This window comes from Tauraco erythrolophus, chromosome 1, assembly GCF_009769465.1.
Source record: "Tauraco erythrolophus isolate bTauEry1 chromosome 1, bTauEry1.pri, whole genome shotgun sequence".
Lineage (NCBI taxonomy): Eukaryota > Metazoa > Chordata > Aves > Musophagiformes > Musophagidae > Tauraco > Tauraco erythrolophus.
The window spans coordinates 116,737,856-116,751,538 of NC_141465.1; the positions used below are offsets into that span (position 1 = coordinate 116,737,856).

The 13,683-nt window shown below is 42.0% G+C and overlaps 1 protein-coding gene across 1 annotated transcript in view; it reads left to right on the forward strand.

Moving 5' to 3' along the window:
• Positions 1-13,428, forward strand: part of XPO4 (exportin 4) — an 81,338-nt gene extending 67,910 nt beyond the window's left edge. Inside the window, exons 17-23 of the mRNA XM_086621545.1 lie at positions 647-940; positions 1,854-2,034; positions 4,515-4,633; positions 5,423-5,553; positions 6,336-6,453; positions 7,608-7,700; positions 12,961-13,428. Coding sequence (XP_086477671.1) covers positions 647-940; positions 1,854-2,034; positions 4,515-4,633; positions 5,423-5,553; positions 6,336-6,453; positions 7,608-7,700; positions 12,961-13,158 — 1,134 coding nt within the window. The 3' untranslated portion in view covers positions 13,159-13,428. The remainder of the gene's footprint in view (positions 1-646; positions 941-1,853; positions 2,035-4,514; positions 4,634-5,422; positions 5,554-6,335; positions 6,454-7,607; positions 7,701-12,960) is intronic.
• Positions 13,429-13,683: the final 255 nt, after the last annotated feature.

Genomic DNA, 13,683 nt, shown 5'->3' on the forward strand with positions numbered 1-13,683 from the left:
GCTGATGTTAAAAAGTAGTTGAAATGTGATCAGGAAGGAATGCATGAGTTTGTAAAGCATTAGCCTTCTGAGAGAAACTTACTTTTATTAGCAAAGCTATGAAATTAGTGATTGAAGATAAGACTATAATGCGCAGGAAGTAATTAGGAAAAACATTTAACTTTTTATTGAAGTTTCTGAATTGGTTCTGAACACAGCTGGTTACAAAAGAGATTGTGCTATTGAAAATCATAATATGACAAAGATAATTGTGAACATGAGTCTTAATTAATGCTTTCATTGACAAACTGTAGAAATTTTTTTCCCCTAATACTGAATTTGGAAGAGTATCAAGTACTATGAGCCAGAAAAAGTAATTGTAATTTGTTTAAACACTACAAAATAACATAAAATATTTATGGAGGTGCTCATTTTGAAACAAGCCTGCAGGCGATGAATAATAATGAAAATCACTAATCACTACCACTTTAGCTTATGTTAATATGACAGATAATAACATTATTGAGCCATTGGAAACTGGAACGATTGATTCTTGTACTGCCATGCCAAAAGCAACCCATGAACTTGCTAAATTATAAATTACTTAAACCTCACTTCTCATATAATAGTATGCTTATCTTAATGTGACTTTTCTAAAAATTTCAAGGTTCTTCAGCCACTTCAGCAGCGATTCTTGAATGTGATAAACCAAGAAAACTTTCAGCAGATCTGTCAGGAGGAGGAAGTGAAACAGGAAATCACTGCTACATTAGAAGCACTCTGTGGCATTGCTGAGGCTACCCAGATTGATAACGTAGCAATTCTCTTCAATTTCCTAATGGACTTCCTTAATAATTGCATTGGATTAATGGAAGTATACAAAAACACACCAGAAACTGTTAATCTCATAATAGAAGTCTTTGTTGAAGTTGCACATAAACAAATTTGCTATCTTGGAGAGGTAAATACAACCAGAATGGGAAGGTGGGGAAGAGTGTGTGTGTGTGTGCGTGCATGTGCATGTACGTGTGCATACAGTGCTATCCCTTAAACAAAATAAAGTGTAGTGATTTTTAGATTCTATAGAGAAAGAAATGCTATACGGTCACATCTGTTAGAGGAATTCCTTTTTTAAAAAACATACACTTGCAAAGATTAAAAGCAGGACATCTAGACTGTTCTTATAAACTTAACCACAATTCATGACTAGTCTAACTCTATGCATAGGTGGCAGAGAGTGCAGACCATGTTAAGTACTTTTTTAACCCTACCAAACTTCTCTGAAGGCCGGTCTAGGAGAATTGCAGCACTGTTTTATGTCACAACCACATACCATAGAGACACTGCCTTGGTCCTAAACAAGGTGTTAATAGATACCAAGAAGTTAGTGGATAAAATGATTTGGTGCAGGATGCTAACATCTTTGCGCTGTTGGCTAATTTTGCTTTTGCATCTGGAAGAGTTCCTGCCTATTCCAAACTGGGTATGGACAAACAGTATTATGGCTCCAAATTTAGATAGGGAAGTGAGTCCTCAAGGAATTTTGTTGGCAGTCTAGTTTGTGAGATTAGTGAGATCTGTTGTCTTTGTTTGGTTTTGGTTTTGTTGTTTTGTGTTTTTTTTTAACATTAAGGCATTGATAAAAGCAATGTTCTGCTGTTTCAATCATCAGCACATCAGTGTATGGTTGTAAGTGTTCTTATTGTTTAAAGTGTCTGTTTCCTTGATGATCTTGTGTGCAGTTGTTATAAAAAGTGGTTATATAACCGAAATTAAAATCTTGAGGTATCGTCAACCAAGAAATGCCATCTTAAAACAAAGTGTGTCACTTCTAGCATATGGAATTTTTCTTATTATCTAACCTTGTTTTATAGGCCAAAGCCATGAACTTGTATGAGGCCTGCCTAACTCTGCTGCAGGTGTATTCCAAGAATAATCTAGGTCGACAACGGATAGATGTTACAGCAGAAGAAGACCAGTACCAAGATCTCCTTCTTATTATGGAGCTTCTCACTAACCTTCTATCGAAAGAATTCATAGATTTCAGTGATACAGGTATGAAGGAATTGGTAATTGCTGAACTATGACTTGTATTCTAAACTGTAAAAACAATTGTGGGGCATGCGGTCAATCCAAGGTAAAGTGAAAACTGAAGTTTAGGTTTGATTAGATCAGGATATGGAAATTACTATTTAATGTGTCGGTAGCAAAGGAAGGACTTTTCACAGTATTCTAGCACTTGAAATTATTATCACACTCATAAAATAAATATGGCATATATGAAACAGCTTGAAATCTGAATGTTGCAAGTCTGAACATGGTGTAGCAGCAGTTTTATAGAGAAAAAAAAAAACAGAAGTTGGAATTAAGGTCTTTTCCAACCTAGAAATCTATGAATCTATGAATCTATGAATAGTGAATTACTGCAAGAAGGCAGATGGATTCTCTTCCTAGTACAAAATCCAACTTTTGTGAAATGCTGAGCTCATTAAAATTCTGTCACATTTGAGCATTTTCTGTATTCCTCATTCACAGAACATGCTTTATGGCATGTGGGTATAGTTAAGGGTTCTTTTTTTCTATCCCGGCCTGTTACTTTTTTATACATTTGCCACTTAAAATCGCGGTAGCCCTGAGTATGACCTGCCAGTTCTAGCTTAGCTATGCTGCATTGCTTTTGAGTAAGCTGAAACACATTCACATGATTCAGATCATACCATGTCCTATACAGTTTGCATAGAAAACGTGCTCAGTAACAAACTGACTCTGCCTAGGTGCTTTTCTGAGGTACATCTTGGAAGAGAGAACCTTGTGCTCCGAAATTCAGTGGATCAGTGTGGGTTTTTGTCATGCACGTACAACGCAAATACAGAACTAGATTTAGACTTTGTCCATTGAATGGACAAGTCAATACCATTTAACGTATTCTCTTTGAGGTCAGGCATTGGATGTTAGTTGCATGGAAAACACTGTAAAATGCTTACCACAAAACTAAGGAATGTGACTACTACCTGAATGTAATGCCCAGAGATCAAATGTATTGGAAGTTGTCTGCACTGTTGCTGACTCAATGCAGAAATTAGAAAAGTAAGGTCACTGCCAGTTGATGGGAAACATAGGTCTCACCTGTAACTGGAGAAAACTTGGCAACATCTAAACTACAGAATTTTCTGCATTAACTCGTAGAATCATAGAATGGTTAGGGTTGGAAGGGACCTTAAAGATCATCTAGTTCCAAACCCCTGCCATGGGCAGAGAAATCCTCCACTACAACAGGTTGCCCAAAGCCTCATCCAACCTGGCCTTGAACACCTCCAGGGATGGGGCATCCACAACTTCTCTGGGCAACCTGTTCCAGTGCTTCACCACCCACAATGTAATAAATTTCTTCCTTATATCGAAATCTCCCCTCTTTCAGTTTAAATCCATTGCCCCTTGTCCTATCACTACACGCCCTTGTCAAAAGTCCCTCTCCAGCTTTCCTGTAGGCCCCCTTCAAGTACTGGAAGGCTGCTATAAGATCACCCCGGAGCCTTCTCTTCTCCAGGCTGAACAGGCCCAACTCTCTCAGCCTGTCTTCTTTGGAGGGGTGCTCCAGCCCTCGCATCATATTCGTGGCCCTCCTCTGGACTTGCTCCAGCAGCTCCATGTCCTTCTTTTGTTGGGGACTCCAGAGCTGAACACAGTATTCTAGGTGGGTCTCATGAGAGCTGAGTAGAGGGGCAGAATCACTTCCCTCGACCTGCTGGCCACACTTCTTTTGATACAGCCCAGGATATGATTTGCTTTCTGGGCTGCCAGTGCACATTGCCGGCTCATGTTGAGCTTCTCATCCACCAGCACTCCCGAGTCCTTTTCCTCAGGGCTGCTCTCAACCCATTCTCCACCCAGCCTGTACTTGTGCTTGGGATTGCCCCGACTCACGTGCAGCCCTTGCACTTGGCCTTGTTGAACTTCATGAGGTTCTCACAGGCCCACCTCTCCAGCCTGTCAAGGTCCCTCTGGATGGCATCCCTTCCCTCCAGCATGTCCACAACACCACACAACTTGGTGTCATCTGCAAACTTGCTGAGGGTGCACTTGACCCCACTGTCCATGTCTCCATCTCTCCCATTTTTTTTCTCCTGCGTTTATAAAAAATATATATGTAAATACATAGTATCTATATAAAGTACAAAAATGCAGTAATATGTTGCTCACTATCTGTTTATGTGTGCAGGCATGAAGCAGCTATCATTAGAAACAAATGCAGTGTTCTGTACTGGAAGGGAGCCCTCAGTATCTGCAGTGTTCTGTTTTAGCATGCCATCTGGTACATGTGATTATGAAATGCCTAGTCCTAATGAATATAAATATAGAGTGATGTGGCAGCCTCCACTCACTCAGTTTCTATTTTAATACAGTGCCTCATGTTTTTGTTTGCGAGAGGGGAATAGTCCTATTTTTAAAAATATCTGTGTTATAAAGAAATGGGACTCTTCCTTCAATAAGTTTAATCCTTCTTTTACACAAAACATTTTTTTTCTTTTCTACAGATGAAGTGTTTAGAGGACATGAGCCTGGGCAAGCTACAAATAGATCTGTATCAGCAGCAGATGTTGTCTTATATGGGGTTAATCTAGTTCTGCCTCTAATGTCCCAGGATCTGCTGAAGGTAAGTATATTTTTACACATAGCTGCCAGAATATGAAAGCTTTATAGTAATGAATTCCCAGAATTCCATCCTATATGCATTCCACCTCTGTAAGTTGAGTTTTCTAGACTTTTTAAACATAAATAACTGTTCCACAGTTCTAGATACTGTTTGAAAAGAAATATTGTAAGCTGAAAAAAATGCATATTTGAAGGGCCTAAACAAAACTTATTTCTTCTAAAAGTGAGTCCGTGCAGGTCAACAATTAGCCAAACCTGAAATGTGGCTTATGGAATCCTTTTTCTGATAGTGTCAGAAATGTGTTAGGAAGCATGAACAATGATTTGCTCTGAATCAGGGGAACACTTCTGAAGTGTATCTCAGTTGTCCCCTTTTAACATGCTTTCTCATCTGGTAGCGCTTGCTGATTGAGAGCGCTACATCCATTTTAGATGAAACTGAGTCAAAAGATATACTCCAGAAGCCCCTCTGTCGTGCTCCAAATGCTCGTGAGGCTTTTACCCAAGAGGACTAGACTTGCTCATGTCTGAAGTAAAACTCCTTGAATTTATACAGACCAGGTACCAGATTCCCACCATCAACTGTGCAGCTTTAGCAATCTTTTTTTTTTGTACCACAGTGTTTGCTAATGAAGTTGTAGCAATTCTAATTGCTCTGAAGTTGTCTGCTAAAATTGTGTTTTCTTCTTCTGTGGAAAAGCATCAGTCCTGTCTCTTTGTACAGGTGGAAATTATGTCAGCATAGAGTTATATGACTGATCTAAAATCACCATTGTTTTTCTTTTGGCAGTTTCCATCCCTGTGTAATCAATATTACAAATTAATCACTTTCATCTGTGAGATATTCCCTGAGAAAATTCCACAACTTCCAGAAGACCTCTTTAAGAGCCTAATGTACTCACTGGAGTTAGGGATGTCATCGTATCCTTTCTAGAACTTGGGAGTGTTTAAAAATCTGAGTTGCTTTTATAAGGACCTGTTTAAAATCTGATTTTGCGGGGGGTTTTTTGCCTTTTTCCTTTTCTGTCAGTATCTATATGTATAATTATATATTGGTAATTGACTCTTACTCTCTGCTCGCTGGTGCTTGGGAGTTTCACTGTAGTGTCTGTTGAGATTCTACTATTAGCTAAATTTCCTCTGACTTGTGTCGCTTCAATGCAGCCGTTAAGTGGTTGAGCATGTAAGTTTTTTCTGGCAGCCATTCCCGCCTCCTCCATTACTTCATTTCAGAGTATGTAACTTCATAAGCCTTCAGCTGGTATCCCAAAGCCATTCCTGAATTAGTTTCTCAGCTGGTAATACAAAACATTGCTGCTGTTCTACTGGGCTGGCTCCAGAGCATTTCCTGTCAGGGTGCCAATGGGCTCTCCCTCTCATAACGGGAGTACCATTTTCACTAATCTGTGGCACGTGTCAGAAACAGATGAGCTTGACCATAAGGGAGTCTTTCTGAAAATGTTATGTCAGAGAGGGTTATGTTACCTTAGGGTGTGTAGCTAATAAAACAAGGCAACAAAGTTGGAATTCTTTTTTTCCCCTTTTTCTAGTTTTTTATTTATTTATTTATTTTTATTAATAGCTTCATAGTAAAAAAATCTTGAAACGTACAAGCATTTAAAATATTTTCTAGTGACACAACTGGGAAGTTTAACCACAATGTAATTGAAATCTGACTTTGATTCTTTAACGCCCGTTACCAGGATGAGTTCAGAGGTTTGCCAGCTCTGTCTGGAGGCTGTTACACCATTAGCAGAACAGTGTGCAAAAGCACAAGAAACAGATTCAACCCTTTTTCTAGCAACAAGGCACTTTCTTAAGGTAAGGCATCTGCGTTTCATGTTACTTTCGCTTTTTGCATTACAGTTAGCATCAAGAGGCCAAACAGTGATCCTATCTGACCAGGTTAATCAGGATCACACGTATAGTTAAGAAACAGCCTTTTACCTGTAAAAAAAAGGGCAGTTTAAGAAGAAAGAGAGCATGAAGGACTGGAGACATTGGACTAGAGTACAAAGGAGGATGGAGGTGTAGAGGGAAGAAATTACTTACAGCCAATCAACAAAAGACCTGAGCCTCTCAGAATGCAATTTATATTTGTCCATGCTCTGCGCACAAGCTGTAGAATGAACCTGATTGAGAATTTTAGCAATTACATTTACTGTGAAAGCTGTGAAATAGAAAGCTTCCAGAATTGTTTGAACTGGAGGCTGGGTAGAGTACTAAAGCAAGAGGCAGAAAAAAAGAGCATTGTTAAGAACTAGAAAGAAAATGCTGTCATTTATTCAATGTATCCAATGAATTATGCATTTTCTTAATCCAGTATCATATTTAGTATTTTCTTTTTAGGACCATCCACTCTGTCATCGAATTTTGGAGTTACCTGGTAGCAACCAGGTTCCTGCTAACTGGGAACAAAGTAGTTGTGGAATTTGTGTGCTTGTCTTCCAATTTTGTAAACACTTCAGTTTTCCTTAAGACATCTTTTCTTACCAGACTGACATTTGAACTTTTGGGGGTTGCTTATTAAAAGCATACATCAGCCAAGCTGAGAGAATGAGAAACACCTTACATAATTTTATTTGTCTTTATATTTCTTTTAAGTTAACATAGCTTTCTGCCTTTTCTCTAGATTGGTACTATAATTTTAAGTGGTATTCTCATTAATGTGTTCCCTGTTTGGCTTTCTGTGAGCTGCAGGAGTCTCAAACTTGAGGAAAAAAGTTCCCTGTTTTATTCTGGAAGAGCAAAGGCTTTTTTCATTATTTCTGTGGCATACCTGCAGGTTTTGGAGAAACATAGAAGAAATGCCATTTCTCTCTGAAGAACACATATAAATCAACAACAGGTTCCAGTGCTGCAAATACATGTTCATTATTATCAGAAGTGAAGATGAGGTTCAGCAGCAAACATTGGTAAAGTAGAAAGTTAAGTTTACACTTCTGTAAAAGTGTACTTGTGTTTTGTGATTTCAGATGGTCTTTGATATGCTGGTACTTCAGAAGCACAATACAGAAATGACAACTGCAGCAGGTGAAGCATTCTACACATTAGTGTGTTTGCATCAGGTATGGCATTTAGACACTTACACCTTGAAAACCAGTCTTTTGTTAAAGGAGAGTGGTCAGTTACTGTGTTCCTGGCAAATCATTGAATTGTTCAGGTTGGCAGGGACCCTTAGGAGGTCTGTAGTCCAACCTCTTGCTCAAAGTGAGGTCAACACTGAATTCAGATCAGGTTGCTCAGGGCTTTTCCCAACTGTGCCTTGAAAACCCCCAAGATGGGTATTCCAAAGCTTCTCTGAGCAGCCTCTTGAATACTTTATTATTCTTATGATTCATATGCTTTCAGCACCTGCCAGACAGTCTTGGTGGCTCACCACTGGACTCATTCAAGTTCATTAATAACCTTCTTGTGCTGAGGAGTCCAAAACTGGACACAGTATTCCGCATCTAATCTAACAAGTGCTGTGTAAAGACAAATAATAAATACAGCCCAGTTTGCTGCTCCATTGCTGACAAGGCACACTGCTGACCTGCTTAGCCTGCTGTCCACCAGGACCTACAAGTCCTTTATTCAGTACAACTGCTCCCCAGCCTGTCAGTTTCCAGTCTGTATAGTTGCAGAAGGTTAGTCTGTTTCAGCTGCAGGACCTTGCATTTGTCCTTATTGAATTTCATGAGGTTCCTGTCAGTTCGTTCCTTCAGCCTGACTAGGTGTCCCTGAATGTCAGTCCTGCACTGACTGCACTCCCCAGTTTGGTCTCATCCACAGACTTGAGGAGACTGCATTTCCTCTCCTCCTCCAGGTCACTGACTAAAATATTTAACAGGACAAGGCCCAGATGAGAACTCTCAGTGCTTCTTGTAACCAGCTTCCAGGTGGAATACGAGCAATTAACCACAATCCTTTAGAGACTGATGATACAAGTGTGTTTTCATTCATATAGTAGTCCACCCATCTAGACAATAAAATTCCAGCTTGGTTACAAGGATGCCATGCAAGACTGCATCCACTGCTCTCCGCTCATCCACAGATGTAGTCATTTCATCACAGAAGACAGTCGGATTGGTAAAGCGTGATTCACCCTTGGTAAATCCGCACTGGCTGTTCTCAATCTCCTTCTTTTTCACATGCCCAGAGATAGCTTCCAGGATTACTTGCTTCATGATTTCCTTAGTTGTTCAAAAATGGTAGAGAGCAGCCTTTTAATGACTTTCTGAACCCCTGGATGGATTCTGTCAGGTCTCATGAGCTTGTCTGTGTGAGATTTGTCAGATCCCTGGGTTGATCCTCTTTACTACTGATAGTTCCTCTCCTCCTTGAACCCTGTCTCTAGTCATAAAGGTCTGGGAAAACCTGTCAGTGTAAACCAAGGCAAAGAAAGCATGGAGTATTTCAGCCTTATCTTTCGTCTGTTATCACTAAACAACCTGCTCCGTTCAGCACCAGGATCCAACCCTCATTTTCTCTTTCTTCTTTTACTGTTAATGTACTGGTAGAGGCTGCTTTTGGTTGTCCTTGATGTCCCTTGCCAAATTCAGCTTTAGTCGAATTTCGCTTTTCTGTCATTGTTCTTGTCCAGACAGTATTTCTGTTTTCCTTCTTTGTTGCTGTCTCTGCTTCTATCTCCTGCATGTGTACTTGCACTGGAGTTCAGTCATGAACTCCCTGCTTAGTTGGGTCAGTGTCCTGACATGTTTACATTGTTTTCCTCAGTGTCTGGACAGGCCATTCTTGTGCTTGGAAATGTTGTCCTTAAAGACCTGTCAGCTCTTCTGAGCTCCTTCTGTCTTTAGAGCTTGCTCTCACAGGATCCCACCCACCAGTCCCCTGAATAAGCTGAAATCTGCTCTCATGATGTCCAGGGTCTCTACTCAGCTGCCCTCTTTGCGCACTCTCCTAAGGATCCCAAACTTCACTATTTCATGATCACTGTAACCAAGGCTGCCATTAATTACCACATCCCTGACCAGCTCTTCCTAGCTGCGAGTCACAGATGAAAGGTCACCCCTGGGTGGCCCATCAGGCATTACGGCAAATGTCAGGGAGATAATCTCTCATAAGTGATCTGGAAACTTCCTCAAGTTGCTTGAAGATTACTTAGTCCGCTACTCACCCTGTTTTGGTGCTATGTAAAAACCTCCCACCATGTCATCTTTACCACCTCTCTGATCGTGACCAATAAGCACTCAACTGGATTGTTGCCCAGTGCATAGAAAAGCATCCTTGAGCTGCCCTTTCACATAAAAAGCAATCTTCTCTCCTCTTCTTCCCTAAAGAGCTTGAAAGAGCCTACGTCTGTCCGTTAGAGCACTCCAGTCATGCCACCTGTCCCAGCACATCTCAGTGCCTGCAGTGATGTTGCAGCTCTGCATCTGCACATGGAGCTCTAACTCTTCCTGTTTGTTCCCAAAGCTGAATGCATTTCTGCACAGAGAGTTATTAGCCTCCTTTCAACCTGTTTCATCCTTCCTGATGAGCACTCTTAAACCCATCACACTTCCTTGCATTCTTACTTACTACTCTTGGTTTCTGACTCCTCATTCATCTACAAGATGTTACCACCATCCACCAACATGCCCTTTAAAGCCCTTCCTGCCAGGTTGGCAAGCCTTCGGCAAAGATATTCCTAAGCCACTTTGTCATATGTTTCCTCTCTCCTGTTAGCAACTCTCATCCCTTAAAGAGAGACCATGATCATAGAATGGTTTGGATTAGAAGGGACCTCAAAGATCATCTAGTTCCAACCTCCTTGCCATGAGCAGGGACACCTTCCACTACAGCAGGTTGCTCAAAGCCCTAGCCAAACTGGCCTTGAACACCTCCAGGGATGGAGCATCTACAACTTCTCTGGGCAACCTGTTCCAGTGCCTCACCACCCTCAGAGTGAAAAATTTCTTCCTTGTATCTAATCGAAATCTGCCCTCTTTCAGTTTAAAGCCGTTGCCCCTTGTCCTATCACTACACACCCTTGTAAAAAGTCCCTCTCCAGTTTTCCTGTAGGCCCCCTTCAAGTACTGGAAGGCTGCAGTAAGATCACCCTGGAGCCTTCTCTTCTCCAGACTGAGCAGGCCCAACTCTCTCAGCCTGTCTTCTTTGGAGGGGTGCTCCAGCCCTCGCATCATATTCGTGGCCCTCCTCTGGACTTGCTTCAGCAGCTCCATGTCCTTCTTGTGTTGGGGACTATAGAGCTGAACACAGTATTCTAGGTGGGGTCTCACGAGAGCAGAGTAGAGGGGCAGAATCACCTCCCTCGACCTGCTGGCCACGCTCCTTTGGATGCAGCCCAGGATACGGTTGGCTTTCTGGGCTGCAAGGGCACACTGCCGGCTCATGTTGAGCTTCTCATCCACCAGCACTCCCAAGTCCTTTTCCTCAGGGCTGTTCTCAATCCATTCTCCGCCCAGCCTGTACTTGTGCTTGGGATTGCCCTGACCCATGTGCAGGACCTTGCACTTGGCCTTGTTGAACTTCATGAGGTTCTCACAGGCCCACCTCTCCAGCCTGTCAAGGTCCCTCTGGATGGCATCCCTTCCCTCCAGCGTGTCTACAACACCACACAACTTGGTGTCATCTGCAAACTTGCTGAGGGTGCACCCGATCCCACTGTCCATGTCACCAACAAAGATGTTAAATAGCACTGGCCCCAGTACTGACCCCTGAGGAACACCACTCGTCACTGGCCTCCACGTGGACATTGAACCATTGACCACAACTCTTTGAGTGTGACCATCTAGCCAATTCCTTGTCCATTGAGTGGTCTATCTGTCAAATCCATGTCTCTCCAATGTAAAGACAAGGATGTCGTGTGGGACAGTATCAAATGCTTTGGATAAGTCCAGGTAGACGATGTCAGTTGCTCTTCCCCTATCCATCAATGCTGTAACCTCATCATGGAAGGTCATTACATTAGTCAGGCAGGATTTGCCCTTAGTGAAGCCATGTTGGCTGTCACCAGTCACCTCCTTATTTTCTATGTGCCTTAGCATAGTCGCCAGGAGGATCTGCTCCATGATCTTACCAGGCACAGAGGTGAAACTGACTGGCCTGTAATTCCCTGGGTCTTCTTTTTTCCCCGTTTTAAAGATGGGGGCTATGTTTTCCCTTTTCCAGTCATTGGGAACTTCACCCGACTGCCAAAACTTCTGACGTGGTGGATAGTGGGTTATCAACTTCATCTGCCAGTTCCTTCAGGACCTGCAGATGCACCTGATCCGGTCCCATGGACTTGTCCACCTTCAGGTTCTTTAGATGGTCTCAAACCTGATCATCTCCTACAGTGGGCGCTTCTTCATTCTCCCAGTCCCTGCCTTTGCCTTCTGTGACTTGGGCTGTGCAGCTGGAGCTCTTGCCAGTGAAGACTGAGGCAAGGAAGTCATTGAGTACCTCAGCCTTCTCCATATCCTGGGTAGTCTTCCTTTTATTACTGACATACCTAGAGAAGCTTTTCTTGTTGCCTTGATGTCCTTGGCCAGATTTGATTCTATTGGGGCTTTAGCTTTCTAATCTGATCCCTGGTTGCTTGGACAATTTCTCCGTATTCCTCCTAGGCTACCTGTCCTTGCCTCCACTCTCTGTAGGTGGAAGATGGATGGTCATCTAAGACAAAGAGACTCTGTGACACCAGCTACAGGTGGCAACTTCATGCAGTGTCTACCCCCACCCAAGCCTTTCGCCAGTAGAATTGAAGGGGCTGTTCTGCCTCCTGTGTCCTTCATCCTTGCTCCTGGAGCTCAGTAGTCACTCTGGACTTGCACCAAGTGCCCCTTGGCAATGTGCTTTTAGTCATGTTTAACATGTTTCTTTGTCTACTCTTTCTGTCCAAGTAAGCATGAGAGTAAGTAGGAAACTCTTAGAAAGGAATCTAAGTTCTCTGTCCCAGGGAAGGGAATCTAGAAAAGGGAAAACCCGTGGGAGAAGATGGTCCGTAAGGCACACCAGACACAGGGCAAGTGTGAAGAACGAGAAGTGCAGTTCGCAGGAATAAGCCTATGCTAAGTAAGAGCCAGAAGGCACTTTGAAGGGTATGCCTTAAAGTTTTCTTCTTACTCTGCAGTGCAAAGCGCTGTACCTGGCTCTGAAGGCTTCTTTAGCCTTACTACAAACCCTGGTCTGATAGAAGGGCTTTACCTGGTTTAGAGGTAGGTGAAAGGCTGCAGGTCCATAGTTGCTTCTGGTACACTACTCAGTGAAACTGGATAACAGGTGGAGAGGTACTGATAGTTTTCTGTCACAGCCTTGATTCTGGATTTTGTCCTGATGAGAGAAGTTGTATATATTCTATGGGTTTTTTTTAAGTTAATAATATTCTTGTTTATTTAACAGGCTGAATATTCAGAGCTAGTTGAAACATTGCTATCAACTCAACAAGATCCAGTAATTTACCAGCGGCTAGCAGATGCCTTCAACAAGCTTACTGCAAGCAGCACTCCTCCCACACTGGACCGTAAGCAGAAGATGGCCTTCTTAAAGAGTTTAGAAGAATTTATGGCAAATGTTGGTGGACTTCTCTGTGTAAAATAAACAACAAAACTCTATGCCTAATTTAGACCCTTTCTGCAAAATGCACTGAGAAATGCTGAACGCTGACTAAATCTTGTACCTGTCTCTGGGTTCTTCGCAGCCATCTCAGATTCTAGAGAGCCTGGAATTTTGAACATAACACAATGGAATAGGAGAGGTCAACTTTGAATCAGCTTCTGCTACTATGGATTAGCTGCAACCTGTCGTACTTGTGTGTGGGAGAGAATGAAATTTGAATTTAAATTTTTTCCATATATGTGCAAACAGATATGGGCACAATGAAAAATAAATGCAGTGCCTTTCCCCCCCCGCACTGGTTTAAAATATGAGTGGCCAGATAAATGTACCAGTTTCTTTTCTACCCAAAATCATGTTAGAGCATGATGCAGATACATATAAAGCGCCAAACAGTTTAGCTGATTTTAAGCTTTACTTTTCCTCTCTTAAAGTTTGAGTTTGTGTTCCAATGGGGAAGAAAAACCAAATGGTGTTTTAACTTGTGGTTAGTTTTGTTTTTCTACATTG